This window comes from Neofelis nebulosa, chromosome 9, assembly GCF_028018385.1.
Source record: "Neofelis nebulosa isolate mNeoNeb1 chromosome 9, mNeoNeb1.pri, whole genome shotgun sequence".
Lineage (NCBI taxonomy): Eukaryota > Metazoa > Chordata > Mammalia > Carnivora > Felidae > Neofelis > Neofelis nebulosa.
In genome coordinates, this window is record NC_080790.1 from 138,234,338 (window position 1) to 138,261,944 (window position 27,607).

The 27,607-nt window shown below is 36.4% G+C and overlaps 1 protein-coding gene across 2 annotated transcripts in view; it reads right to left on the reverse strand.

Annotated features, from left to right (window-relative positions):
• Window positions 1-27,607, reverse strand: part of SYCP2 (synaptonemal complex protein 2) — a 78,303-nt gene that overhangs the window by 49,635 nt on the left and 1,061 nt on the right. For both annotated transcript variants that reach the window (XR_009249144.1, XM_058686125.1), the window contains exons 2-13: window positions 16,706-16,767; window positions 14,628-14,771; window positions 13,459-13,589; window positions 12,306-12,408; window positions 11,996-12,020; window positions 8,560-8,645; window positions 7,804-7,889; window positions 7,500-7,534; window positions 6,507-6,649; window positions 6,370-6,422; window positions 4,738-4,783; window positions 4,100-4,195 (exon numbers count right to left, since the gene is read on the reverse strand). Coding sequence is in view for 1 of the 2 variants with exons in the window: in XM_058686125.1 (XP_058542108.1) it covers window positions 4,100-4,195; window positions 4,738-4,783; window positions 6,370-6,422; window positions 6,507-6,649; window positions 7,500-7,534; window positions 7,804-7,889; window positions 8,560-8,645; window positions 11,996-12,020; window positions 12,306-12,408; window positions 13,459-13,589; window positions 14,628-14,771; window positions 16,706-16,729 (972 nt within the window). In the remaining variant the exon portion in view is untranslated. The remainder of the gene's footprint in view (window positions 1-4,099; window positions 4,196-4,737; window positions 4,784-6,369; window positions 6,423-6,506; window positions 6,650-7,499; window positions 7,535-7,803; window positions 7,890-8,559; window positions 8,646-11,995; window positions 12,021-12,305; window positions 12,409-13,458; window positions 13,590-14,627; window positions 14,772-16,705; window positions 16,768-27,607) is intronic.

The following is a 27,607-nucleotide window of genomic DNA, read 5'->3' on the forward strand; positions in this document are numbered from 1 at the left end:
CGAAACAGGCTCCAGGCTCTGAGCTGTCAGCACAGAGCCTGACGCGGGGCTTGAACTCACGGACCGCGAGATGATGACCTGAGCCTAAGTCGGCCGCTTAACCGACTGAGCCACCCAGGCGCCCCTGCTTGTTCACTTTTAAAACAAAATTTGATGGTATAATTTCCTGGTTTTCTATTCTTGACCAAAAAAAAAAAAAAAAAAAAAAAAAAAAAAAGAGTAACTACCATTAATATATATTGGAGAATATCCTTTTTAAGAATGTTACCAAATCCTGTTATCTTGCCTTTGAAATACTGTGTGAAATCATGCACATTCATCAATTCCCACTCACTGATTGACTGTTCTTAGATTCGAACACGGAATGCATACGAATAATAGCTGAAATATTTCCCCCTTCTCCCTTCCCAGTGCTTTTGCTGAAAATTTGTATAACGGGGTAACACTGATTTCACACATGCACAAAAGCTACAGGAAAAATTAGATTCCACTGCTAAGAGATGGGATCCGAAAACCTCCCACTAATCTGGTGAGGAAAACAGACCCAGCCCTTTTGTGGTTCAGGACAATTCATTCTAGGGAATTCACCTGAACCCTCCATCTGTTTGCTAACTGCCTCCACTTCTCGGCCTGGATTGAAACCGGTGCACAGGCTGAGGGCCCCACTGCTGCTACCGCTACCGCAACCACATCTCTGGCTACGGTGCTGGCTGCCCCACGTACCGCAAAACCTCAGGGCCGGGAGGAAAGGGCCGGTCTTGTCTTTTCTGCCCGGCACTCCGAGCAGTTTCAGGTCTCTCTGGGCATAAAAAAACTTGCTCCCGTGAGGCATATGCAGCTGGCCATTTTCAGGTTCTAGCTCCAAAGTGATGCTTCCTGCTTTACTGCCTTCCTCTTTAAGAAATTTTTATCTTAGGGACATTTTCATACTGGTTAAAAGTAGAAGTCCTCGTATAACAAAAGCAACTGTGCCCTCGCCGAGCCTCCACAGGCCCCGGTACGCTACGCACATCTTGCTTCACCTTCACTGCCTACCCTCCCTCCATCGTATGCTCTTCCTCTTGACCTTGGTTTTTATTTGTGGTGGTTTTTTTTTTTTTTTTTTCTTAACGTGTATTTATTATTGAGAGACAGAGAGACACAGAGCATGAGCAGGAGAGGGGCCGAGAGGTGGAGAGACACAGAACCCGAAGCAGGCTCCAGGCTCTGAGCTGTCAGCACGGAGCCCGACGCGGGGCTCGAACCCACGAACTGCGAGACCATGACTTGAGCCGAAGTCGGACGCTCAACAGACTGAGCCACCCAGGCACCATGACCTTGGTTTTTATTTAATCTATCATCCTGGCCATCGGTTTGGAAAAGCTCTTACTCTCAAAGTAAAACAAGTACCTCACGAAAACCCTCCTTTGAATCCAATCTCACTTTAGCGACTACTGTGCCTTCGCCTGACTTGGCGTCCTGACTTCTTGCAGACATGCAAACGTTCCAGGAATGGCCAAAGCGCATGGCTTCCATAGAACTGCTGTCTCACGGACCACCAGTTCTGATGTCAGTTAACACTTGATTTGACACTGTTCACCATTTCCACCCTCATAAAAAACACCCTTCTCTTCGCTTTCATAACATGACACACTTCCAGTTTGTTCTCTGTTGGCTGATTCTGTAAGTGTCCTTCGGGCTAGCATTCCTTCTACCTATGCTGCGTATATCTGTGGTTCCCAGTTCTGTCATTACATCCCATGATCGTGTTTATCATCTATACATAGATGGCTTCTAAATCTCCACTGTGCACACTTCCCTCACTTGAACTTCAGATCAGTATATCCAACTGCCTAGCAGACATCTTTGCCGAATGTCCCACAAGGATCTCCACGTCAAACATGCAAAACTGAACTCCCCCTATTTCTGCTACAGAACGCATCCTCCTGTGACACAGCTCTAGCCACCCACTCAAGCTTTATTAATCCTTCTTTCTCTTTTTGCCAGAAAAAAATCAGGTCTGCTCAATTCTATCTCTTTTCAAGTCTTCCTGGAACCCATTCATTTCCATCCATCTCCACTGTCACTTTCCAAGATCACACCAGCATGACTTCTCACCAGCATTACCACAGGTCTCCTGCCACTGGTCTTGTCCCTTTTTAATCTGTTCTCCCCCCCCCCCCCCCAGGAGAATCTTTAACAAGAAGGTGAGCCTCAGTGCCTAGCGTAAATCTTGCACAGAGTAATTTCTTACTTAATATTCCTTGAATTGATGTTACTTCCTACTTGTAACCCTTCTTTGGCTCCACACTGCTTTATTTCTTTCCAATCTCCTTTCCACTCTATGTACTAACCATACCCTAAATCTTTCAGTTCTGTGAGTTTTCTATTCACTCATTCTTGCAATAAATTTGAGTCCTTGATTAGCTATAAGTAAGAAGACACAAGTCCTTGATCTCATAAATCTTATACTCTGCTGGGGGAAAACAAACAACAAACAAAATGATTTTAAGCAACAATTACTACTGTAAGGGAAATAAAACAAGACAATGTGATATAATGTGGTTGGGAGGCAACTTTAGACATTAGATTGAGTTACCAGAGAATATCTCCATAAAGAAGCAATACTTGTACTGAAACCTAAATGGGAAGAAACGAAGATGCAAAGATCTGGCACCTTCTAGGCAGAAGAACCAGCAAGTAGAGAGATCCGAAATGGGCATGATCTTTGTTAAAGAAATAGAAAAAAAAAAAAAAATGAATGTGGCTGGAACATAGTAAGCGTAGAGAATGGTCTTGAGATGTCAGAGAAACAGCCAGGGGCCAGATCATAAAGACCCTCATATACAACGTTAAAGAGACAAAAGATGGGTTTTAAGCAGCCACTCTACAGAGTATGGATTCTAAGAAATTCAGAGAGAATACAGGGAGAATGTACTATTGCTACAGAAATCCAGAAAGGAGGGGATTCTGAATATATGTTTTGGAAGAAGAATCTCCCTACATTTCTAGATCAGTATCTGAAACACAGCAGGATTTAACACTTATAAATGCATTTTATACTATCCCTACCATGTATCATACTATAATTGCTTATTTTCTTGTTGGAATCATCCATAACATCAAACTGAGTAAAGGTAGGGACTATATCAATCCTATTCTATCTTCTTCCAAAATGAAATCCCATTCCTAAAAATCCAGTTAAAAATATTCCTACAAACCCTAAAAGAATAAATACACTAATAAAAACTATCAGTGACCCTGAGAAGCAGTGCTAGTATCTGGAACTCAATTTTAATTAAGTATTCTATGAAGATACTCTAACATAAAAAGAAATAATGTGGAAATCTTCAGGAGCATTTTGTTAAGGTCTATCCATAGTTTACCTGGAACAAAAAGCAGTATTTTACAAGAGCAGACTAAAATGACTAAATCCTCATTAAAGTATCCGCAACCACATCTGATTAGTAAATGCGGATCAACTCTTAGTTGGATGTTTACGAAGTGACTATATGGTTAGGACTAGAAGCTTGCCTACGGACCAAATATTAAGGATAGCTATTTGGAAACAATGACTCAAGAATTCTGCTCAGGTTAAAAAGAAGTCAGTAGAAAATATACCATCTGGCTGGAAAGTTTAAACATAGCTATTAATATAGCACATAAAGAAGTAAATCTCTTCCAAATACCACCATAAGAATCAATACCTCTCTATTTTCAAACAGAAGATCTTAGAAGGTATAAGACCACTCGTCATTACCTGTTAATATTTTTAAGTGAGTGCCTCTGTATTTGAGTAACTGGTGTCTTTTCTAAATTTCACTCCTGGTCATATGAATGTTAAATGTTATATCATTAACATGTAATTTATTTCTGAAAAGCTTAGATTGAAAAACTAGTATTAAAATTTAGCATTTTCTGTTGCAATAAAACATCAGAAATAATTTTCATTTCTAATTAACTGCTAAAGGGTTACCATGCTGATCAAAACTATGGGGCTAATACTAAAATCTATTAAAATAGCTAGGAAAATAAACATACAAAAAAATCCACATTCTTAAATTAAGACATTGTAGACACACATAAACAAACATAAAATGGTAGATGGAATAGAGCTTACGTCGTTATCTCCAGCAACGTAGAATGATACAGCCTGGCTCCCAAGATTAAAATCTATCCAAAATTCCTCAAGTTTTTCATCTGAAGGTATTTTCAACTAATAAAACAAATATATAAAACTGTTATAGACTACGATTTTAAAAACAACAACAGAAAATGAGGCCTATGTTATGTTCATGGTTCAGTTTTGTTTGTGTGTTTGTTTTTAAGAAAAGAGAAAGGTGAGGAAGATAAAGGGCAGACAAGTAGAGCATTTAAACCAATTTAGAAACAATCAAAAGAAATGCTTCTTTAGTATTTTACACAGAAATGAGCTCTAAGAAATCACAAATATTCCAAGTGCAAATAAAGGTTAACAATATCAGTCTGAATATATTAATGAATGATAAATCAATTAGTGGGCTTGATTAAGGGAAAAAAAGAAAATCTGAAGCACAGACTTTTATTTAAGTTATCCTTGGCTATAAATATATCACTTCAGAAAACACACACACACACAGAATACTAGACTAGACTAGCTGTATCTGTGATCAAATTATGACTATTTTTAATGTTCTTGTCAATTTATAAGCTGTAATTCACTTGACCCTGGTATCAAAATTCATCCAATAACTAAAACATGTTAAATTCAAAACTCACCTCATGTTTATCGAGAAATGCTGACAAACAAGGAAATGTAAAGACCCTGAAATAAAAAAGTAGTTTGCACTAAAGATTAATAGGCCTTCACAGTGTAATCTTGACCAGCCATAGAGAGCAGAGAGCATATCTAGGATCAGAAGGAAATCAGGAAGTAGGCATAACGACTGAAATCAAATCATCTTTTCTTTCTTATTACTTTTTTTTTAATGTTTACTTATTTTTGAGAGAGACAAATAGAACATGAGTGGCAGAGGGGCAGAGAGAGGGAGACACAGAATCCAAGGCAGGCTCCAGGCTCTGAGCTGTCAGCACAGAGCACAACGCAGGGCTTGAACCCACAAGAGGCAAGACCATGACCCTGAGCAGAAGGCAGACACCCAACCCTTATCCTTCTTTATTACATTTTAAAATAAGAGTTTAATGGAAATTTGTTTCTGTGTATTATTTTGAGGATACTACTCAACCTTCCATTCTGACTCGAGTGAGTGTACCAATTTACTTTTCATGCCATCGACTCAGAGTAGAAATTCCTAATTTAGCAGATACTTTCAGTACAGTGGAAGCTCCCATAGGATTTACGTGGGAAAAGAAGAGTAGAAATAAATAATACTGCTGATAAAAATGACCTAGGGGGCGCCTTAGTCTGTTTAAGTTTCCAACTCTTGATTTCAGCTCAGGTCATGATCTCACAGTTAGTGGGTCCAAGCCCCACATCGGGCTCCACACTGACAACGTGGAGCCTGCTTGGGATTCTTTCTCTCCCCCTTTCTCCACCCTCCCCCCCCCCCCCACAAAAGCTCACATGGTCGCTCTCAAAAAAATAAATAAACTTAAAAAAAAAAAAAAAGACTGAATATTACGAGCACTTAGCATATGATCATCTAACTTAATTTTCACAACAAACGTACGAGGTAGGTGTTAGTATAATTTTACAGCTAAGGAACTGAGACAAGTAAGTTTAGTACTTTGCCCAACATTAGAATAGGAAGAGGAGAACTATAATTCAAATCCAAATAGCATGAGTCCCTGCACTTAACCCTCAGCCTGTCTTTTGTTTCCTCGAGTAAATGTGAACTCACACATCCAATAAATGTATCCTGAGCATCTAAAATACAGTGCAAGACACTGAACTCCAAATACTATTCTTTTGTTACTAACAAAAGTGATAATTATCATAATTACCTTTCATTCATGCCCATTCCCGAGATTAGATAACCTCAGAAAGGTTAGCCTTAGTGTATGTTAATTATAAAAAAAATGTATTTGTTTGTCGTATATTTTTATTACAGTACGTGGAGAAAGGAGGTAGCTCAAGTAATATTTATAGCTAGATTTTTATAATAATGCAAATGGAATTCTAAATTATCGTAAATCAATTTCAGACACTCAAAGTTATTAATATTAACTAAAAATGCATGTTTCCTCTAAAAAGTACGAAGTAAAATAAGACCAGTGGAAGATTATTTCAGCCTACCAATGTAGTACCTTATTACACAGTGTTACCATAGGATATTGTTTTAAGTACCTCTGTGCATTTTACATTCCAACCCAACAAATAAATTTTAAAGGTTCAACACTTTGAGCTCTAGTTCTTTGTCAGTAAATGGGTGAATTCTGTATGATGCTTACCTTCTCTTGTCTCCAAGCATGCCATTTACAAGGTTGAGAAATACTCTGCAATCCTAATTTAAAAAAAAAGAGAGACTTTTAAAAAGCAGAGTGATTTTTAAAAACTGTTGTTAATTTGGTATTTTTATACTACTCACTGTTTCAAATTCAGAGTCTTTAATTCCTTTAAATGCATTAGCAATAAAATCCATTGAAAACCACCGACACGAAAGTTCCTGCCTTTGTTTTTCTGAAGTCATTCTACATAGCGCTTCTACGATACCTACTTGTAAGTCATAATCTTGAAAAAAATCGTTAATATGTTATTTGAAATTGTGAAAAAGAAGCACACACGTCATCATTTATAAGGTATTAGAACAAGCAGGAGAAAGAAACAAAACGTTAGTGTAATTCACTCTTTTTTTTGCCACTTTCTTTATAAGAATTAGATCTATCCCATCATCACAAAAATGAACACAGTCCAAATAATAAGTTTACTAGCAGAAAAAAGGAGTAAAACTTTTCCCCAAAACAGGATATTTAAAAGAAACTCCTAACTATTCAAAGGCTCTGCCATTCCATTATTCGAGTTGTGAATTGCAAAATAACTCATACAATAATCTATAAATCACAGAATCTTTTACTTTTGTACTATGTTTATAGTTATTCCAAAGTGCTTTAACCAGTGGTTTGTTCTATATGTAAATCACTACATCAAAACGTTCTCATATGAAACTTACAAAAGAAAATTTGAGTTCTTCTAATAAACACATTGTTTAAAAACAAACTTATTAGTCCCCAAAATATTAAAACTCCCAATTCCAAATATAAAACACTATTTGAGGAATTTCTTAGGAAAAGTAACTCAAATCTATTAGAAAATTAAATTATTATTCATAAATCTACAACAGGCATAAATTATATTTAACAACTCCTATTCTCGTGCTTAATTATTATGTTAGCCCCATAGATACAGATCATTTAATTTCTTATTAGTAATTAAAAATTGCTCAATTGTACAGAGTTTATAATTTCCTCACATAATCTCACTACATTAAAATGTTAATGTTATTTTGACTAAGGAGATATTATATTCTATTCATAAATCTTGAATAATTTCAAATATGAACATTTGAAAAAAACATACTTACCTCCAGCATCTAAAATCCTTTCTCCCATACGACTCCTGTAAACCAAAATAACAGATCATATACTAAACTAGTATCAATTAAATAGAAAACCCATGTATTTGGGGGGGAAATTTTCACTAAAATTTACAATTGGCTAGTATCACAGACCTCTGCAGGACATATAGCCATAAATTATATTACAAATCTAAAACAGCTTATCAGTTTTAATTATTAATGCAACTCATGGTTGCCTATAGCCTTGTAAAATATCCTTTAAATTATTGACTTGAACCACTAATGAAAGCAATAGAATACAAATTATTACATGAGAATAAACATTTCTTGCTCAGAGAGTATTGTTCTGGTGTCTTGAGGCATTTTGTCAAGCATAGCATTCATTTTTTTTAGAGCCTAGAAAAGAAAAAAAGATAATCCATTAACTTTATATATTCAGTTATATAAATATATGCATGTGTATATTTAAGTATTTAAAGAAATATTCTAGGTATACAAACTTAGGAGCCTATTTAGCACAGCATTTTATGCAGGGAATAGAGAAGGGTGGAGGAAAGAACATAAACTATAAAACAGTGAATACAAAAAAACATGACAAGGATATCAAAAATAAAATATACCACAATACCTACACTTATCAAAACAGAATATACCATGAGTCCAGTTCTACTCTTTGCAATAAGACACAGGTTTTCTATTACTCTATTTTAAGAACTCAAGAAGCAAAATTATTATTTGTTCTTACGGTTACCTATACGTACACACATACATATAATAATACAGGTTATTTTTAGGATTTAAATACTGAGAACTCCTAATATCTGGATGGTTGAACTTATTTTCATCTGAGCTATGTGTACATAAACCCAGATGGCTATGACTATTCAATAAATATTTAGGTAACATTTATTCATCATTTCAGGCAATAAATTAAGACAGCAGAAATACAATACATAATTAATTAAATACCAAGATAAAATGATTATTCAATTTGATGAATTGCTACTATATTTTCTTCACTTTCTCATTTTTAGGGTTTAAAAGAAAATCTAACAAGTGACTTCACCTCTTGCTGAATACAAATATTCACTCTTGAGTCGATAACCAGGACACAGATTTGAGGTATAAAATTTTCCGCTACTTGCCTTTTACCTGAAAGTGTTAAATCATTAATTAATGTATATTTTAAACCATTTTAAATGACAGTCTTTTCTTATTTGAGTTAATGAAAGAATGCACTAGTTCAGACATGGCCCACTGTCTAGATGGGCATCAGAAAACATGAAATCCAATCCTACCTCTTCTATGAACTAGCTATGTGGCTCCGAAGAAACACCATTCAACAGAATGACTCATCTTAATGGCAAAGGAAAAACCCCAGATTCAGCTTCTCCTTTTGGGCACCTAAGGCAGTACTGACTTATAGTTCAAAAGTTGAAATTTCTATAGTGAAGTTCTTATGAAAACAGGCCTCATTAATTTAGTCATACAGTAAAACCTTGGATTAAAAGTAACTTGTTCTGCGAGTATTCCACAAGACAAGCAAACATCTCTAGTAAACTTTAACTTGATAAATGAGCAAGGTCACGCAATACGAGTCGTACGTGATGCCGAATGTCACCTGATCACAACCAGCCAATGGTTCTTCTCTCTCTTTCTCTCTCTGAAGGATCATGGGTGACCATCTCCCATGCTCAGATGCTCAGTTTCAGGACGTGGTATTTGGCAGAAATCAGTGATTATTCAGGACATTGGAAGGTGCCCACAATTGGTGCTAGTGTATTTTTTGTCACTTTGAAGCACCTATGGACAGGCCTTTGCTTTTCCAGGCAAGAGTGAGCTTAGGAACGCTTTGCTTCATTCTAGGTCAGGCTGCCTGCAGATACAGATCCTTTCCTCTGCTGCCGTATTGCCAGTGACATTATACAGTATATGGCAAGAGTTTATTAATACTGTAGTCAACATCTGGGCGAGCGTATACAATGGCTCCCAGCAGAAAAAGGCTGAAAAGAAAGGTGGTTAGAAGAAGAGAGGATTATGGTGGAAGTTAAGAAGGAAACCATCGAGAAGTACGAATGAGGTATGCAGTGGCCAAAACTGCAAGATTTTGTAAGAAGTCTACGTCTGCATCTCGTCTATAGAGGAGGAGAAGAGGAAGAGGAGAAAAGGCGGGGGAATCCCTCACCTCAAATGAAATTAGGGAGATGTGTAAAATGTGGGAAAAAGTACAAGATTTTGTAGAAAATCACCACCCGAATAAGGCTGTAGCAGAGCAAGCGATGAATCTGTTTAACGACAACGCAATGTCACACTTCTGCAAAATCCTCTAAAGAAGGCAAAAGTAAGTGTCATGGGATAGGTTCCTTGATTAAGTTGCACAAAAAGAAAAAGATTCCATAGATAGCAGTGATTCAGTCAGTGATAGCGAAAGCTGTCCTACACAATTACCTTCCTCCCTCTTGTCTCCTTCATCCACGCCATGAAAGTTTTCAAAGGTAAATGCAGGTTCATTTGTGTATTTTTCTTTATATTTTGTATTTTATAATTTTGTACTATATTACAATATCATAATCATTTTTATATGAATATTTTTGGGTTGTGGAACAAATCATCTGAGTTTCCATTTCTAACGGGGAAATTCACTTCGATACACAAGTGCTTTGAATTACAAGCATGTTTTCGGGCTGAGTTATTCTCGTAAACCAAGGTTTTACTGTATACTGTAAATTCCATAATGGCCACAAACTCTTGTCGATATAAAGATCCAAATATTTGAGCTTTTTCTAAAAGTTAACCCTATTCTCAAAAGAGCAGGCTTTGTCAATACTAAATATATTCAGAGGAATTTGCCACATGCTATTTTATAATGCAAAGATAAAAAATAATTTTAAATAATGGCAATACTGCAACAGAAAATATACAAATTTCCGAAGTGACTACATTGAAGGTAAAAAAAAAAAATCATTCAATGAGATAAAAAGATACAATGATTTACTTAAAATTTTTTTTGATTACTTCATACTCACTGGTGCCTTAGGACGGTTTTCTTCCCTAAAAACTTAAGAATTTAGACTAGACTGTTCAATCAACTGCAAAGCAATCAATGAAAAGGTAGCATCAACTACGATTGAAATAAATAGCAATGGAGCTTTTCAAAGGTTTTGGTTTTGAAGGCAAATTGTTCCTTTATTTACAAACAATGCACCAGCCTCAATGACTAATCCTAGGTAATTCTTCCTCAACCAACAGAGATAAAATAATTTGGACTGATTGCTTGGCACAAAAAAAGGGCTACTCACAAGTGAGGATGAGTTGTAATGTGTTCTGTATTTTGAAAATTTTGTCCCATTAGATCAAGAGTTGGCAAATTATGGCCCACAAACCAAATCCACCCCACTGCCCATTTTGTATGGCTGTATTACTCATCAGCAGGTGACTCTGTGGAAATATTTGATTCAATCATGTTTCACTGAACCAGCAGTAGCAAAGTGAATTGCATTCTACTCTCATGAACTTAGCCAACATCAGTTACCACTGAATGGTTTCTGTAATTAATTAGCATGGGCAGCAGAGCTGATGTTTCTTAATGAATCTGACACAAAATTACAAGGCAAAATCATGCTGATATGACAAACTTACACTTCACTGAAGTCATTTCAATGAAACTAAGGTTATCTGGATTACGAGTTATGCTAAACTGTTTTATACATTTCCCAGGCTGTCAAAAATTAAAACAAGGAGTGACATCTCCATTTTCACACAAATTTACAGGAGTACATTTTTTCCAAGCTCCAGCTACAGGTTGAGCAGCATTTTTGGACACTGACAAAACGCAAAGGGCATTCCCATATTTCAAAACCCATTTAAATGTGCAATTGAGGGGCGTCTACCTAACCTTCAGTTGACAGTCATTCATCTGCATGCAATGACATTCTAAAAAGCAAATATTAAGAAAGGAACCTAATCTTCTACAAATGCTTTCCAAGTGATGAACACGCTCAATTAAAAATCGTGCTCATGAACTGATATTTGGCATTATCTACATGAAGAGACAGTTTCTAATGCAAGACACATAAAATCTCATTACAGATAAGCATAAGAAATGAACATTTGCAATGAATTCTGATAACAGCAAACACTAACTCTGAACCGTAATTAAGTGAAATGTCATCCCCTCAAGAGTACTATTCTCATTGGTTGACCTATTACAGAAACATTGCACTCAATTTTATAATATTTTTAATTGTATAAGTAAAACATATGTGGATATTTGTTTTCTTTCTTGTTATATAAGTGGCTATATAACATTCTCACTTTCTTTTTCTTGGTCCTAATATAAAGCTTATAATGTTTACTATCTGCCCCTTTACAGAACAAGGTTGTTGATCCCCAAATTAACTAGTAGATTCCTAATATTAGCACACTACTATGAGGATTGCAAAATTATACCAAAACTCTAATAGGAAATTATTGTTTTAATAGAAGTAAAATGCTTATTATACCTTCATCATTGGTGTCATGTATGACCTGAAAAAAAAAGTGAAAAACATTTAGTTTGTAATTTACTATCTTATAAGCCATTAAAAATAGTATTAAAATAACATCACATTGGAACTCACCATGTAATTATTTAACTTTTATTTATTAACTATTTAATTATATCAATCAGGATAAGTGCTTTAAACAATCTGAATAGAGTAATTAAATCAAGTCACTAGCCAATTTGTTAGTGACTTTTAGGTTCAGAACATATAGAACACAAATTGTTTTTTAAGCAAACAGACTTGTAAGATTAATCAATGTGATTTTTACCATCAAAAGATCAAATAAGTCTTCTATCATATTTATAGCTGCCTCATCTTTTGAATTTCCTCGATTGAGAATAATCTCCTTGGATTTTTCAAACCAGGCAACCATGTAAAAAAAGAAATGTGCATATTAATTACTTTGAATTCAATTTTAATAATTTTAAGAATGTACTTATCTTTGCATAAACAGTAAACCTAGGAATAAAGAAACATCAAAAATAAAAATTCCAGTATTATATGAAAATAAGTTTATGTTTTTAAACATCTTTCTTGTTTTCATTTTTTGGTATCTCACCATATTTTTCCATTGTTTAGATGGGAATAGATGAACTAATCCTAATTCTAGGTAGACCACCTTTCTTTTCCCCTTCAAATACCTAGTTCAGGTACATTCATTAACAGACAAAAATAAATTATCATCATATATTAGATTATTTTGGCATTATCACTATTTGAAAAGTTTTAGTATTATTTTATTGAATTTTTAAAAATTTTTGTAGCATTTTATTCATTTTTGAGAGACAGAAAGAGACAGAATGTGAGCAGGGGAGGGGCAGAGAGAGAGAGGGAGACACAGAATCCAGAGCAGGCTCCAGGCTCTGAGCTATCAGCACAGAGCCCGACGCAGGGCTCGAACTCATGCACTGTGAGATCACGACCTGAGCCAAAACCAGATGCTTAATCAACTGAGCCACCCAGGCGCCCCTTAATGAATTTGTTTTAATGAATTATTTTATTTTAATGAATTCAGATATTTGAGTAGATATTACATCCCAGGTACTGTTCTCAGTGTTAGGTACACAGAAATGAACAACACAAATAAAAATCAATATCCCGCATTCTAGCATGGGAAGTAGAAAATAATATAAAAAGAAAAACAAATAATGCTAGATAGTAAACAGATAAAATAAAGCATGCAAAGGCCTGAGGGAGTCTTGTGATCTCAAATTCACATGATTATCAAGGAGCCTATGTACAGAGTGTCCTTTTGATCTTCATCGTTGTAACACGTAGCACAGGTTATAGAAACATTTATTTTATCTAAAAGTTTTTATAAAGTTCTCAAATTTATTTTTCAACTGTTTGAGCTGTTAATTTTATTAAACGACACACCTTTAATCATACTCCCTCACATCAACATCACACATTTCGTACTTATCTTCTGGACTAGTCCTTGTTTTATCATAGTTAAAAGTCCGGCTTGCCCCAATATACTGATATTTTTACCACATCTTCCAAAAGAAACAAAAATCGTTGAAACAGTTTGGATGTCCTTTTTATTAAGCTCCTGAAACAAAAGGATACATGTAAACATCTGTAAACACAAAACAGTACAGAATTGGCATTGTGCTAGGAGCTTTATAATCCTCACAAATCCTGTAAGTTTGCCATTATCATAATGTCCATATTGCAAAGTACAAAAGCATGGTTTAGGAGAGCACTAGGGTGGCCTAAAGCCACCCAGCCAGTGAGTGACAAACTCAGTATAAAAATGCAGATTTGTGTAAATTCCTGAAACTTTAGACTATGATGCAATGCATCAGTTACCTTCCATTCTACAAAACTCTATGTATGTAACTAATGGATAAAAGAAATTTTTACTCAGTTTTTAGATTCATGATAACAAATCTCCTACTGGGGGAGACTGTCAATACTCACTTTTTCTCATGTATAAAAATACCTTACATATGATAAATCAAGTCCAAGGTTGTAGATAATTTTTGTTAATTTGTTTTATTTTTGAAAACACCAAGCTCTGGCCCATAACATGAAGAATATGCTGATGGCTTTTTAAAAAGTTGCTCAAACTTCAAACAGGTAGACTATTTTTCCCCAGTTTAGGTAACAGTTAATAATTATGGGATCACTATGTAAACATAGCTTTGTGTACGTTATATTTAGAAAACAGCAGACCAATACGTTATTTGGGATTCCTCAGGCTTTTTTTGGTTTTTAATGAGCACTTACTGGGGCACCTGGGTGGCTCACTCGGTTAAGTGTCTGACTTTGGCTCAAGTCATGATCTCGTGGATCATGAGTTCAAGCCCCACATCGGGCTCTGTGATGACAGCTCAGAGCCTGGAACCTGCTTCAGATTCTGTGTCTCCCTCTCTCTTTGCCCCTCTCCTGCCCATGCATGCTCTCTCTCTCTCTCTCTCTCTCTCTCTCAATAATAAATATTTTAAAAAATGAGCACTTATTTATATAACTATAACCGAATTTGCCAAAGCCTTTTTATTCATTTTTTCCAATGGAATATTTCTTCCTAGAAAGTAGAGTGCTATCTAATAATTTCAATAATCGTTCAAAGAAAAGGAGTACTTACCCTGCATACAAGGTCATCCAACTTGTGTAAAAATTGCTTGCTGCATTTAATCTTTACATCTTCACAAACACCAATTTGTAAAAGTGTTTTCAAAGGTTTGAAATCATTTTTTCTTAAAGCATCATCAATGCATTTTTCCAACTGCTAGAGAAATATAGTTAATGGCACATATATTGAATCAAAACCAAAATTATCACCTTATGCAGTCTGGTCTTCACATGAAAATTCTCAACAGATCTTATGTCAATTCACTTTATTAAAAAAAAATACCTGTACACTATTAAGTTTGAAGTAACAGAGATCAAGTTTCTTTGATAATAGCCAAGATTCTATATAAAATATATATATTCTAGTAATTTTCCATTTCACATCCTTTATTTTTTTTTTTTTTTAATTTTTTTTTTTTCAACGTTTTTTATTTATTTTTGGGACAGAGAGAGACAGAGCATGAACGGGGGAGGGGCAGAGAGAGAGGGAGACGCAGAATCGGAAACAGGCTCCAGGCTCCGAGCCATCAGCCCAGAGCCTGACGCGGGGCTCGAACTCACGGACTGCGAGATCGTGACCTGGCTGAAGTCGGACGCTTAACCGACTGCGCCACCCAGGCGCCCCCATTTCACATCCTTTAAAGTCATCAGTACGATGAATTTAAAAAAAAAAAAAAAAGACCCCAGGGGACCTGGGTGGCTCAGTCAGTTAAGAGTCGGACTTCAGTTCAGGTCATGATCTCACAGTTTGTGAGTTTGAGCTCCATGTCGGGCTCTGTGCTGACAGCTTGGGAGTCTGGAGCCTGCTCTGGATTCTGTGTCTCCCTCTCTCTCTGCCCCTCCCCCGCTCACACACTCACTCTCCCTCTTTCTCTCTCTCTCTCTCTCTCTCTCCCCCCACCCCTCAAAAAATAAACATTAAAAAAAGTTTAGGATGCGCCTGGGTGGCTCAGTCAGTTGAGCGTCCGACTTCAGCTCTCAGGTCATGATCTTGCTGTCTGTGAGTTCAAGTCCCGCATTGGGCTCTGTGCTGACAGCTCGGAGCCTGGAGCCTGTTTCAGATTCTGTGTCTCCCTCTCTCTCTCTCTGTCCCTCCCCCACTCATGCTCCATCTCTCTGTCAAAAATAAACATTAAGAAAGTTTTTTTTAAATTTAAAACAAAGACCCTATTAATAAAAGAAGTGAAATAAACTATATAGTAACTAATACTTAAGACCATGGAGAAAACCCTAACACATCTGACTATAAGTTTCTTAATGAGGTTTCATTTTTTAAAAATGCTTAAAGACAGATAAAAGCACTGTTTGGAAACCACAACTCAAGATAATTTAAGAATTTACTTCGTATACTGTGCATTTTTTAACTTTTACAGAATCCACCATCGTTACTACTAAAGCATACATCACTAATCAGGAATTTTCATACTACAATCTAAACCCCACATTTGGTGGTGAACTACATACACATTAAATACATATATCAAAACTTTTTACCTAAATGATAGTATCTTACAATTTTAAATCCTAACATAAAAATACCCAGGCACTGGTTATATATGAATCACTGTGTAATTCTTGTCAATGTAAACGGTATATGTAAATAACCAGCATCTTTCATACCTTGCAAGTTATAATAGGTTTTGAAAACAAATTTATCAAAAAAACTGAAAGAATAACATTTCATTTAAATTATTCTACTCTTGAGGGGCACCTGGGTGGCTCAATCAGTTAAGCATCCAACTTCAGCTCAGGTCATGATCTCACAGTTCATAAGGGCTAAAGCCCTTCGTTGGGCTCTATGCTGACTGACGGCTCGGAGCCTGGAGCCCGCTTCAGATTCTGTGCCTCCCTCTCTCTCTCTCCCTCTCTCTGTCTGCCCCTACCCAGCTTGCGCTTGCTCTCCCTCTCTCTCAAAAATCAATAATATTAAAAAAAAATGTTAGTTAAAAAATTTTAAACCATTCTAGTCTTGACCATTTCATAAAAAGAAGCAGGCTTTGTCTTTCCTAAAAATATAGCACTTAACACTTATAAATAAACCAAAATGATTTCAGGAATTAAAATATTTCCTTTTGGTTTAGGACTACATACCTGGAGATCTGGTCTTATTGGCATTTTGATGTAATTTTAAAACAGCAAGACAAAACAAACACCTATAAAACAAAATATATGCTTTCAATACCTTATAATCTATTCTATATATGTTTATTTACAGTTCAAAAATCTTAACACACATAAATAAGCTTATACCAAAGGCAATAAATAATTTCTTCAAGTGCCTCACCATTTAAACATGAAATTACACATTTGAATTTGACCAAAGAAGTTTCTGGAAGAAAGCCTGAAGATCATTTATTCAAGCCTTCTCTTTTTGTAGATTACTTAAATAAATGTCCAAAGTCTTGCCGAAAGGTCACAAAACTAGTTAGTGAAAGAATACAAACCTGGACTTTCATGAGCAATTCCTGCTGTATGTGTTTCAACTTTGGGAACAAGAGGAAAACTAATCTTTAATTAACGTGTAAATGAAATTCAGTCTAGTAACCTAATACTCTCATAAGAAGGGGGGAATATCGCAGTACGTTACCAAAGAACAGGATATAAGAGAATAGACAAATATGGAATGAAGGGAATGAGGAAAAGAAAACCTAAGAACATTGTCCCTTCAAAGAAGAATGGAAAACAGGAATCAATCGGGTTACCCTGATTGATTCACAAAAGCATCTAACATTTTCACAAAAGCATCTAACATTTTCAAATGTAATTTAGATGTCAGCTCTATAAAGGAAAAGAAATACCATCTTTCCTAGGCAATATAAGTGGAACAATTTAAAAATAATCTGTACTTAAAGAGCTCTGTAACAGAAACACCAGGAAATCCACCAGAGAGGCAATTAATTAATCCAAGGTGAATACAGGACCATGTATTCCTAAGAGAACGAGTGGCATTAGTCACAGTCTACTTTCTTGCACACGCTAGTAGAGAAATTTAAGTGCCAACAAGGGCACACATATCAGGCACGGAAAAGGCATGAGTAAAAAATCTCTTATAATTTCAAATTAACTCTAGGGGGAAATATCTGATCCTCAGAGAAACATTCGCTCCATGTTTATTAGGAGCCAAGCCTAATGATGTTTTTGCAGCACTGTGGTAAGTGGCAACAATTCAAAAGTACCCAGATAGGCGTTGGGAATGGGAGGGAGAGTGAAGAATGAATAAATAAAATGTGGTATATGATAATCAATTTTGTAAACGTAACAGATGAACCAGAATTTTAGATATCTGCAGTCAATTTTAAGTTAAATTAAAAAACAATGTTGCCAAATGATACATACTGTGTAATGGCATTTATGTAAAAAAAAGAAACATTGTCTTACGTATGATTATATCTCTAGGTGTAAGTATACACATATTTGCATATATGTTTGTGTGTATTTGTGTGTGTGGTAGGGGGAGATAGAGAAGGAGAGAGGTAGGGGGGAGAGAACGAGAAAGGGAGAGAGGTGGAGGGAGAGGGAGAGAGAGATAGATACCTGTACCATTTCAGGACAGTTGGAAAGTTAGCTTACTGGTGAGGAAGAGTAGTGAGTTCCACAGAAATGTAACTTGCTATTTGTCAGAGGCAGGCTTTACTTGTAATTTATGCTTACATGACTTTTTAAAAGTACAATAAATTCTTGCCGAAATATAGGTAAGTGGAATCCAAAACATGGGAGATGTAAAATGTGGGTGGGGTTATAGTGAGGGGACAAAAATGACCAAGGCCAGCCTCGATAGTTAAGCAGGTGGGAAGTCTAGCTGGCTCCATCCAAACCTATTCAGGGGCCAGCTGTGATTCTGTCCCCCCTGGTTGTGCTTGTCTGCTCTGGCCTCTATTGTATACTAAAGGGGCAATTCTAGTTCTGTGGCTAGCTGGGAATTCCAATATACCAGCAAGGATTCCAAGATCTCTAAGTAGCTGGTAGTCATTTTGTCACTTTGCCTAACTCAGAGAGATATGACCCAGAAAATATTGGAAATACAGGGACTCACTCTTTGCTTCCCCAATTCCAAAGAAGGGGTTTATCGATTTTCTATTTGGCTTAACTCTTTAATTCTCCCCAGGCCATCACAGAAGATAGAAATTTAGGTTGGTCCTGTTAGAGAAAGTTTAACTATACGCTTACAAGATTTTAGTACACCCACCCCCCCAACAGACTTGCTTCATATATAGAAAATAGTGGGGGAAAGACATGAAAAATATTATCTCAAACACAGGAGTAAAAAATAAGTACTGAAGGTCAACAACCAAATGGGGGTTAATGAGGAACAGCACTGGCTAGAGAACCTTAAGTATCCATTACTGCCACTATTATCATAAGCCTAAAGCTTAGGGGGGTGGCTCTCTGTATAAGGGACTATTCCTTGGGTAATATGATCCAGAATATCACAAGGAAATGAAATGATAAAATGTATACAAGAAAAATTGATATATGAAGGAGAGATGTAGATGTTCCAGTACCTATTCAATAAGAATGCCAAAAATTATCTTAAAAAGACAGTGGGGGTGGTAACAGAATAACAGGCAAGAATTTCCCCAAAATAAATATACACATCCAGGAATTTAAGGAGTCCACTGAATCCCAAAGAAGACAAATTTTTAAAAGTACATCTATAAACATTGTGAGGATATTTCTGAATAATGAGAGAAAAAATCTTAAGTCACAAGAGCAAAAACAAAAGCATGCAAAAGAATATGATACCCTGTTTTCATAATACAATAAATTTAGACATCTGCTACAAAGATAGCTTTAAACTTCCCATCTATTTAGAAACTAAAATATGTGCATGTGAATAGTCCTCACGATATAAAAACAGAGAAATGAATAAATATTTAGTGAATGAGAAAATGTGTATATACAAAAAACTGTAAGACGCAACCAAAGCAATATTTAAAGTGAAATTCATAGACTTGGGCCAATCTACTGAAAAGTGACAAACAACGGTAGTAGCCTAAAGTAACAGGGTCACAGGGCCTCCAGATGGTAAAGTTATTAAACACTTTACAGTAACTATAAGTACTGTGTACATAAGGATTATTTAAAAAGACTGGGAACTTTGGCAGAGAACTAGAAACTGGGGTGGGGAGTAAGGAAGGCCACAGAAAATTTGAACAAGAACCACATAATTCTAGAAACAAAAAAATAGTCAATAACAAAATTATTTAGAACAAAATAGAAAGACACACAGATGAATGAAAATTACAGAAATGGGAGCCATATCAGAAAAAAATATCTATAAAGAAACAAAGATACACAAAAATATGGGGAGGGAGACTAGAAGACAGAACAACACAGAGGGTAAATAATAAAGCCCTATGTATCTGTAAATGAAATCCCTGGGAGATAGTGAATGGGGCAGAGACAATAGCTAAAAAATGATGACTGAGAATTTCCCGAAACCAATAAAAGACATCACTATTGATTCAAAAAGCCCTATGAACCCCAGAAGGAAAAAGAAAAACTATACCCAAGTGTACCACAGAAGACTGCTAACAATCAAATACAAAAACATTAAAAGCTGCCAGAGACTAAAAAAAGACAGCTTACTTTTAAGTAGCCTGATAAGACTGATAGCTGACCAACAGAAACCATGAAAGCCAGAAGGCTTAGAACAGTATCTTCTTTAAAGTGCCTAGGAGGCGTCTGGGTGGCTCAGTCAGTTGAGCATCTGACTTCAGCTCAGATCGTGATCTCGCAATTTGTGGGTTCGAGCCCCCCACGTTGGGCTAGCTGCTATCAGCGAAGAGCCCACTTCAGATCCTCTGAACCCCTCTCTCTCGGCCCTTCCCCCATTCATTCACACTCTCTCTCAAAAAAAAAAAAAGAAAATTTAAAGTGTCTAAAGATCAGACTTAACCTACACATTAGACCAGATGGACCTAACAGATTCATACAGAACATTTCTTCCAACAGCAGCAGGATACACATTCTTCTCAAGTGCACATGGAACATTCTCCAGCATAAGTCATATGTTAGGCCACAAAACAAGTCTTACTAAATTTTTAAAAATGTAAATCATATCAAGCATATTTTCCAAGCACAATGATATGAAACTAAAAATCAATTACAAGAGGGGCGCCTGGGTGGCTCAGTCAGTTGAGCATCCGACTTCAACTTAGGTCAGGATCTTGTGGTTCGTGGGTTCAAGCCCCGCGTCAGGCTCTGTGCTAACAGCTTGGAGCCTGGAGCCTGAAGCCTGCTTTGGATTCTGTGTCTCCCTCTGTCTCTGCCTCTCCCCCACTCATGCTCTGTCTCTCCCTCTCTCTCTCTCTCGCTCTCTCAAAAATAAACATTTAAAAAAGTCAATTATGAGAAGAAAACCAAAAAAAAAAAAAAAACCAAAAACCCACAATTATGTGGAGATGCTTCTGAACATGTTTCTGAACAGCCAACAAAATCAAAGGAGAAATTAAAAAAAAAATACCTTGAGACAAATGAAATGGAAAAACAACAAAACAAAAATTATGGAACAGCAAAAACAATTATTAAAAATATTTCTTTATTTTGAGATGAGGGAGAGGGCAGCGAGAGGGAGAGAGAGAATCTCCAGTAGGCTCTAAGCCTGACCTGGGGCTCAATCCCACAACCCTGGTATCATGACCCGAGTCAAAATCAAGAATCGACTGAGCCACCCAGGTGCCCCATTTTTAAAAATGTTTGCAAAAACCGTTTTAAAAGATAAGGTTACACTGAAAAACACTTACAGTAAGAGAAAAAAAGATCTTAAATAAACAACTTAAACTTACACCTCAAAGAACTAGAAAAGGGAGAAAAAACTAAGCCCAAAGATAGTAGAAGGAAAGAAATAACAAAGATCAGCGTGGAAATGAAGGACACAGAGACTTAAAACACAATAGATCAATGAAAATAAGAACTGGATTTTTGAAAAGATAAACATAATAGACAAACCTTTAGCTAGAGTTCCCAAGGGGAAAAAAAGAGGACTCAAAATTATAAATGAAAGATACATTACAATTGATATCACAGAAATATAAAAAAATCATAAGACACATTAACAATTACATGTCAATAAATTGGACAACCTAGAAGAAATGAAACCTAGAAGAAACATACAAGCTAGAAAAATACAAGACCGAATTGTGAAGAAATTCAAAATCTCAACAGATCAATCACTAGTAAGGAGACTGAATCCATAAGTAAAAACCTCCCAACAGGGGGCCTGGGTGGCTCAGTCAGTTGAGTGTCAGACTCCAGCTCAGGTCATGATCTTGTGGTTTGTGGGTTTAAGCCCCTCTTTGGGCTCTGTGCTGACAGCTCAGAGCTTGGAGCCGGCTTCGGATTCTGTGTCTCCCTCTCTGTCTGCCCATCCCCCACTCATGTTCTACCTCTCAAAAATAAACAAAATGTTAAAAAAAATTGAGGCAAAAAAACAAAAACAAAACAACTCCCAACAAAGGAAAGTCCAGGGCAAGAGGCTTCACTGGCAAATTCTACCAAACATTTAGAGAAGAACTAACACCAATCCTTCTCAACCTCTTCCCAAAAACAGAAGAGGAAGGTACACTTCCAATTATGAGTTAGCATTCTCTTGATACCAAAGCCAGACAATGACACTACAAGAAATTACGAAGTACTGAAAGAAGAAACTACAAACACAAATTCTACAGCCAGCAAAAATACTATTCAAAATTAAAGGGAAGAGGTTTAGAGGAAACATACCTCAACATAATAAAGACTCCTAAATGGAAAATGCACAGCTAACCTCATACTCGATGGTGAAAAACTGAGAGCTTTTCCCTTAATGTCAGGAACAAGACAAGGATGTCCACTCACACCACTTTTATTCAACACAGTACTGGAAGTCCTAGCCACAGCAATCAGACAAGAAAAAGAATAAAAGGCATTCAAATTGGCAAAGAAGTAAGACTCTCATTATTTGCATACGACACAGTAGTATATATAGAACACTCTGAAGACTCAACGTAAAACTACTAGAACTGATAAATGAATTCAGTAAGGTCGCAGGATACAAAATCAACATACAGAATTCTGTTGCATTTCTACACACTAATAACAAAGTAGCAGGAGAGAAATTTAGAAAACAATTCCATTTACAATTGCACCAAAAATAATAAAACACCTAGGAATAAACTTAAACAAGGAGGTAAAAGACCTGTACTCTGAAAACTATAAAACACTGATGAATAATAAAACACCTAGGAATAAACTTAAACAAGGAGGTAAAAGACCTGTACTCTGAAAACTATAAAACACTGATGAAAAACATAGGATCCAGTAATTCCAATGCTGATGAAGACAGACACAAGTAAATGGAATGATACTGGGATAGGGAGAGCAAATATTATTAAAATGTCCTTACTATTCAAAGTCATCTCCAGATTTAATACAATCCCTGTCAAAATACCAAGAATGCTCTTCACAGAACTAGAAAAAATAATCCTAAAATGTGACTGAACCGCAAACACCCCAAATAGCCAAATCAATCTTGAAAAAGAAGAAAAATGGAGGTATCACAATCCCAGATTTCAAGACATACTACAAAGCTGTAAAAGAGAAGTCGAAATTGTATGGTACTGGCACACAGACACATGGATCAATAGAACAAAACAGAAAACCCAGAAATAGGGGTGCCTGGGTGGCTCAGTTGGTGGAATGTCCCACTATTGGTTTTGTTTGGCTCAGGTCACGATCTCACAGTAGTGAGATTAAGCCCCATGTCCGGCTTTGCACTGAGCATGGAGCCTGCTTGCAATTCTCTCTCCTTCTCTCTCTGCCCCTCCCCTGCTTGTGTGCACTCTGTCTCCCCACTAAAAAAAAAATTAATTAAAAAAAAAAAAAAAAGCCCAGAAAGAAACCTACAATTAAATGGTCAATTAGTCTTTGACAAAGGAGGTAAGAATATGCAATGTGAAAAAGACCGTCTCTTCAACAAATGGTTCTGGGAAAACTGGACACCTACAGGCAAAAGAATGAAACTGGACCACTTTCTTATACCATACACAAATATAAATTCAAAAATGGATTAAAGATCTAAATGTGAAATATGAAACCATAAAAATACTAAAAAGAGCACAGGCAGTAATTTCCCTGAAATTAGCCATAGCAACATTTTTCCAGATAGGTCTCCTAAGCCATGGAAAACAAAATAAAAAATAAACTACTGGGACCGCATGAAAATAAAAGGCCTGCACAGCAAAGAAAACAATCAACAAAACAAAAAGATAACCTACTGGACAGGGGAAAGGTATTTGCAAATGATATTATCTGATAAGGGATTAGTATCCAAAATATATAAAGAACTTATACAACATCGAAAACACAATCCAGTCAAAAAATGAGAAGACATGAATATAGACATTTCTCCAAAGAAGACCTGCAAGTCGCCAACAGACACATTGAAAAGATGCTCAACATCATTCATCTTTGGGAAATGCAAATCAAAACCACCATGAGATATAACCTTACACCTGTCAGAATGGTGAAAATCGACAACACAAGAAACGACAAGTTTTGGCAAGGATGTGGAGAAAAAGGAACCTTCCTGCAGTGTGGATCAGAATGCAAACTGGTGCAGCCAGTGTGGAAAACAGTTCCTCAAAAAAGTAAAAATCAGGGTGCCTGGATGGCTCAGTCAGTTGAACACCCAACTTTTGGTTTCAGCTCAGGTCATGATCCCAGGGTTGTGGGATTCAGCCCCACGTTAAGCTCCACGCTGAGCATGGAGCCTGTTTGCAATTCTTTTTTTCTCTTTCTCTCTCTCTCCATCCCTCTCCCCCATTCACCCACTCTCTCTCTCCCTTAAGAAAAAAGAAAAGAAGAAAGAAAGAAAAAATAGAACTACCATAGGATCCAGTAATTCCAATGCTGGGTAATTACCCAGAGTACGAAAACACTAATTCGAAAAGATCTATGTACTCCTATGTTTACCGCAGGATTATTTATAGTAGGAAAATTATGGAAAAAGCCCAAGTGACCATGGATAGATGAACAGACACAGAAGATGTGGTATATATACACATGTATGTATGTGTGTGTATGTATATATGCACATACATATGTATGTGGTAGAATATTACTCAGCCATAAAAAAAAAAATGAAATCTTGCCACTTGCAACAATATGGATGGATCTAGAGGGTATAATGCTAAGTGATGTAAGTCAGAGAAAGACCAATACCATATGATTTCAGTCATATATGGAATTTAAGGAACAAAACAAACAAAGGAAAAAAGAGACAAAAAACAGACTCTTAAATATGGAGAACAAACTAGTGGTTACCAGCGGGAAGGAGCGGTGGGATGGGTGAAACAGGTAAAGGGGATCAAGAGTACACATATTGTGGTGAACACTGAGTAACATATAGAATTGTTGAATCCCTATATTTTATGCCTGAAACCAATGCAACACTGCACATTAGTTATACTGGAATTTAAAAAAATTTTTAAATAAGATAAAATATAAAATTAAAGGGAAGAATAATCTTTTTTGATAGTAAAACATATTACAAAGTCACAATTACCAAACAAAAAAACAACAGTGTTAAGAATAGGAAACAAATGAACCAATAAAACAAAACAGAATGCAAATGCACACCCAACGCATATATTGTAAGTTCATGTATACATAAAGCTTCATAAATCAGAGGGAAAAGGTAAACTAGTTGATAACTGGTATTAGGAAAACTGACTTACCACGTGAAAACAAATTAGACCTCTATCTCCCACCATTCACAAAAATAAAGTCTAGATGAATTAACTATCCAATGTAGTAAGTGTTTAAAAACTACTAGAAGGAATACCTACAGGAGAATATCCCAATGACCTTGAAATACAGAGGCATCTAAGACACAAAAAGTATAAAGCATAAAAATAGGAGCTTTTTGTACATCATTGTCTCTCTCTTACACACACACACAATTTTATTAAGGAGCACACAGGAATCTCTACTCATTCAGAATCCAGTACTGGCCCAGCAAGTCCTAGAACCACGAACACATTAATTCTCGTAATTCACCATCTTCAGGCCCCAGAGAAACACTTTCCTTGCCTACGCCCTTGGAAGAAGGGGACTTTAGTTAATTACACTATTCTGTTTATTTTACATATGTTAGAATCTTCTATTTTAAAAGTTTAAAGGCTTGGGGGGAGGCTAAAACAATGCTGAGAAGGTTGCAGGTCGTGCTGACACTGACATTTTTGCTTCTGCTTTAGAATGGAGGTAGAATTTGAGAAACCTAAGTGCTCAAGTATGAGAAAAGACATTCATTCACTGTCAAATCCTTCTGTTAGCAGAACAAGAATACAGCTGATTCTTGCCTAACGAAGAGCTGATCCTTAACAGTGCCAAATGCCCATTTTCTTGCTTTTCTTTGCATTTCAACTTGTGGCTCTACAAGTCCCAGCAACTCAGTGCACAGCTGCGCATGGTGACTGAGGAACATCTTGTAGTTCTAAGCGATTCATAGTATTCTTTAATTTGTACACATGTAAATCTAGACATAAATTGCATGAGCATAATATGGATTCTATCATAGCAGAGGGCAAGTAAACGCTAGAATGATGACTAAGTTTATGTTTATAAAAAATTTAGTAAGATTCAATTATTCAAAAATAATTTCAGCATTAAAAGAATTTTAAGATTAATGTTCATTAATAATTTGTATTTTATCTTAATCTTAAGAGAATTTTAATATTTCAAAAATTTTTAAGGAAAAATATTTTTATACTAGGTCATGTTCTTATGAAAATATTCTCAAATTAGATTTTGAAAGCAATTACATATTGTTTTAATCCTTAAACCATACTGTCCATAAAACACAAAAGTCTTGATTGTAACATATTGGTGATTTATCCAAAATTAAAAATTATGGCATATCTAACTTCTGACTTACACAGATCGATATTTTATTACCTATCCAAAATTCACCAGTCCATCACCAAAGATTCAGTTAATCTTTGATATTTTGCCAACATTCAATCATAAAAATAATAGCTTTACACATATTTGTCTATTTTACTGCGATGAAGGTATATCTGTAAAACTGAAGACTAGAACATTTTACTTAACATTTGAAAACTTGGTTAAAAAGTTTAAATACTTAAAATATATTTTAGGGACATCAATTTGTACTCTTTCCTAGGGCCAGCAACTTTGGGGGCAGGCATGCCTACGTCCTTATTGCTTTTCTGCCTCCACAAATAAAACAATTTGGATTTGAATCTAAAATGTACTTTACGAAGTACTCCTGAGACATGAAATACAGCAAAAATCACTTACGGCCAAGAGGCACAAAAATGCTAACAAGATGGTTTAGTTCCTAGACTACCTTCCTGCAAGATGTCAGCCAAGGAAAACTGATTAGTATCTACGCAGGTCGATTGAATGTGAGAAAACTGAACAATCCGGTGACCTGTCCCTCCGTCGCAAGGCTGAATGCCTACTGGCCTCAAGGGAGCCAAAAACTGAGTACCACTCATTAAACAAGCTAGACATTTGCAGCTGAGCGATTAAGGCTGACTCTAGAAGGAAACAAAAGGGATACACTCAACTGCCAGAACGAGTGACCCCCTCCTAAAACATCCTTCCGAGGTACCACGCAACAGAACGGGAACACCAAGATGACGTAAGAAACCCGGCACAGAACACTTTTCACAGAGAGTGTGGGGCTGTGTGTCCAAGCAGGCTTTGAACCCCGGTCCACTTAGGGGCAAGACAGAACCAGTGAGGCGATGAATGCGAACAGGCAGGCGGATGAGGACTGAGGTTTGAGAAACGACCAGACGACTTGACAAACAGGAGGGGCGTGTACTTTCCCCGCAAAGCTGAACAGACACTTAGCAGCCTGGGATCAACACAAGGTCCCCTCCAGCACCGGCCCGACGGCTCACATTTACAAAGGCAAAGAGGAGGCCGACCCCGCCCGAGGGACGGGAGGAAGGAGGGGTGGTGCGCAACGGGGGGCGGGGGCGA